The sequence below is a fragment of the Monomorium pharaonis genome, chromosome 4, assembly GCF_013373865.1.
Source record: "Monomorium pharaonis isolate MP-MQ-018 chromosome 4, ASM1337386v2, whole genome shotgun sequence".
Classification (NCBI taxonomy): domain Eukaryota; kingdom Metazoa; phylum Arthropoda; class Insecta; order Hymenoptera; family Formicidae; genus Monomorium; species Monomorium pharaonis.
The window spans coordinates 13,126,166-13,129,819 of NC_050470.1; the positions used below are offsets into that span (position 1 = coordinate 13,126,166).

Below are 3,654 nucleotides of genomic sequence, written 5' to 3' on the forward strand. Positions count from 1 at the left end.
CATAAATACCGATCAAACAGATTGGGACGAGTGGCTACCGTACGCTATGTTTACGTACAATACGACACCACATACCGTAACCGGGCTTACCCCTTTTGAACTGATATATGGACATAGAGCGACTTTATCTACAGCCCTAAACCAACCGCCTAGATTGACATATTCCTACGACGACTATGCGCAGGAGCTACGAGAAAAATTGCGAGCCTCAAGCAGAATAGCAAAAGAAAAGGCACAAGAAGAAAAACAAAAGGCGAAGAAGCAATACGATAAAAAATCAAAGCCAGCAATTTTTAAGGTCGGAGAAAAAGTTCTACTCTTCGACGAAACCGTAAGACGCGGCCGATCGAAAAAGTTAGACGCAAAATGGATCGGACCGTATAGGATAATCACGAAAAATAACAATGTCAACTATACAATAAAAATGGGACGAAAAACTATACGCGAAAAACTATAAGGACTCACCAAGTAGCAGATCCGGGTACCGCTTCAGGAATAGTCACAAAATTATAATAATAAAAACACAATAAAAAACTAAGTAACTACAGCACTACACAAACTATAAATCACTACAAGCTAATTACAAAAAAAAGAGAGAAAGAGAGGATGATCACTCCTCATCCTCTCCATCAGGGGACGCGGCACGCATAAAGTACTGGTCTACGGGAACCCCGAAATCGGGATCCCGATCACCTCCGAATTCCGACATATCGGAATCATCCCCGAAATCCGAGACGTCTATATCGCGACGGAAAAAATACGGATTGATTACAAAATCCACTTCCGGCACAGGCAAATCCAGTTCAGGAGAATCGGGACGTTCGTTCTCCCCCTCGGACTCCTCACTGGATAGAACCTCGTCTAAAGCACCCTCCTCTCCGATCTCCTCATCGTCCATGAGGAACTCCCCCGCATTCTCGACGAAGTCCTCAAAAACGCCAAAAACTTCCCCCTCGTCAGGAGCGAAATCGTCCAGCGCGATAACCCCTGGAACAAGCGACGGAGGCGGCGACGGCACTAGAAAACGCATATTTAAAATAATAATTCTTCGCGACACGCACAGAAGAAAATCAGTCTAAGACTAACTCCAACAAAGACTAACGACAGTACCGGAAGACTCAAAACGCTGACATATAAAAAACCAAAGATAGAAGTTTGAGCATCTGAGACGATAACGCACCTTGACTTTGCAGAATAATCATCTGCACGCGCCTCAGCGACGGACTATCAGCTGAACCAGCGTACCACATAGAAAAATTCAAGGACAACCCAGGGATCTATTACGAAGAAATCAGACGACTACACCAAGTCGAAGCCCATTGGAAACTAGTAATAAGAATGGACATCGCATCACTAGCACCTAGGCTAGAGCATATAACCAAAAGTATTGAACGCACCGACATAATGTGCAAATCATTACTAGCAAATGTAAAAACATGCAAGAACCTGCATGGAATCCTAGACAAGGGACACAATAAGACAAACCATCTGATACATACGATACAGATGGTATACAGGACGCCGACAGATAAGCGGCGCGGACTGATAAACGGAGTAGGCTCCATAGCCAAGACACTGTTCGGAACCATGGACGCTGACGACGAGAAAACGATCAACGAACAGCTGACGCTACTAGAGAACAACAACGCGGCAACAAAACACGCCGTAGAAAATCAGTTAAAAGTAATCAACGCCACGATAGCCCACGTGGAGACGTTGGAACAAACTATCCAAGAAAACGAAAACGCACTGACGACACTCCTAGAGAAAATACAAAACCAAAACCTAATACATAACAGACGATACGACTTGGACGAACACTTCACAGTTCTTAACGCTCTGACGAACGATCTACTACAAGACGCGTCCGACATTATCGAATATCTAGCATATATAAAAGAGGGAATACTTCACCCTAAAATCGCGAATATAGATCAAATAATGGAAGCTCTCCGTGAGGCTAGTCTAACCTGGCCCCAGGGACTCTACCTTCCTACAGGTATGCGAAATCACGACTGGTTAAAAATAGAAAAATTGATTAACATCAGCGCCTATTGCGACATAAAAAACATGTATACGATACTTAGATTTCCCTTAGCCAGCCTACCGATCTATAGACTTATGCGGATAATAGCGTTACCGGTGCATAATCACCTAAACATTTTCTCATCTGTAAAAACGACTACAGAATATCTAGCAATAGACGCGGAAAAACAAACGTACCTAACTATCAGCGAAAGCGACCTGCAAGGATGTAATAAAATAAACACCGAACATATATGCGAGGCGACGCATGCGATAAATAAGATAAACACAAATGCGATCTGCGAAGTACAAATGTATATACACAATCGCAACTTACACTGTAATATAAACCATATCATAAGCGAACGCGCAATCTGGATTAAGACTCACGACTCTTGGTTGTACTCCACAGCAAAACCCGAAGAAATTAGTATAAAATGCCTAGACCACCCCGAAGGTAAAGAAATGATAAACAATACCGGAAAAATAATTATAAACAAAGATTGCAAGATAGTAACAACTGAACTAATTATTAAACCACACAAAACTCTCAGTTCTAAAATCCTAGACACATACATGCCTAGGATAAATATTACAATGATACAGGAAATTTCCTTAGATAACCACACAGATAGTATACACTTGAGAAAAATTTCCGACAACCCACACGATTTTGGACACCTAAAAATGAGTATAGAAAAAATTAAACAAGAACTGGAGAGTGACCAAGAGCCGTTCTTCCGAAAAAAACAATTCATATATCCAATGACAACCAGCGGCGTTACCGCCTTAATCATAATAGCCATCATGATTTACATAATATATACAAAACAAACTAGCAAACCATCAAGGCCTAGTAAAGCAGGTTGTCATCTAAGAACAAAGTTGTAAGCGAAAACATCGCACCCTCGTTTTCTTATCTAACGGGGGAGGGATGTTGTAAGCCGATTACAACTATATCTATTAAAATTGCGACACGCATCTTTCGAAAGACGTTGCAAGAAGCACCTCTTTCGAAAGACGCACAAGAATCCGCCGCGCTCACGGAAGTCCCGAGTAACTTCCGTGAGATTACAACAGCGCGTTCGGAAGCAGTTCGTATCGCCCTAGAAATAGGTCCTACGCTGCAAAATCAAACAACAAGGCTACCGCGTTCCGATGTCGAAACGCTTAGCCTCGCGGAAGCTACCGACGCCCGGTCACTGGTCCCCGAAATTGCGCTAGATATCATAATATATAAACGCGACCACGCCGTGACCGAGCGGAGAGAAACATAACAACGTCCGAGCCGCGTCGCGTACTATACACCTTATCGCGAGTGATACCTAACACCATCACAGCTGACTGTAAGCGCAAGAGAAGGAAATAAAGACAACGAACAAACAAGTAAGAAGCGTCTTCTTTTCTCTCATACTCCGAGCCGAACCTTCACCCTTTGGGTCCCAACCCTTCAGGCAGAACGATCCCAACTACCGACGGGAAAGAATTCCCAAAACGAGCAAACGCTCACAACAGAATATTACATTTCAATCGCATGATTTTATCGTACTTTAATAATTTTGAGCGTTGCAAAAATTGTTACTCTCTTTTGAAAAAATATGCAATATTCTGAATTTGTAATCGATGATA

The 3,654-nt window shown here is 42.6% G+C and overlaps 1 protein-coding gene across 1 annotated transcript; it reads left to right on the forward strand.

The window, feature by feature from the left end:
- The first annotated feature begins 1,310 nt into the window (after positions 1-1,310).
- On the forward strand, positions 1,311-3,061 carry LOC118645220. Its single transcript, XM_036285869.1, has one exon. The coding sequence runs from the start codon at positions 1,339-1,341 to the stop codon at positions 2,914-2,916; it is 1,578 nt and encodes a 525-aa protein (XP_036141762.1). The 5' UTR covers positions 1,311-1,338; the 3' UTR covers positions 2,917-3,061.
- The last annotated feature ends 593 nt before the right edge of the window (positions 3,062-3,654 follow it).

Bases quoted from the DNA above. Each gene is read 5' to 3' on its own strand.
- LOC118645220 (XM_036285869.1), top strand. From the start codon at position 1,339: ATGGACATCGCATCACTAGCACCTAGGCTAGAGCATATAACCAAAAGT.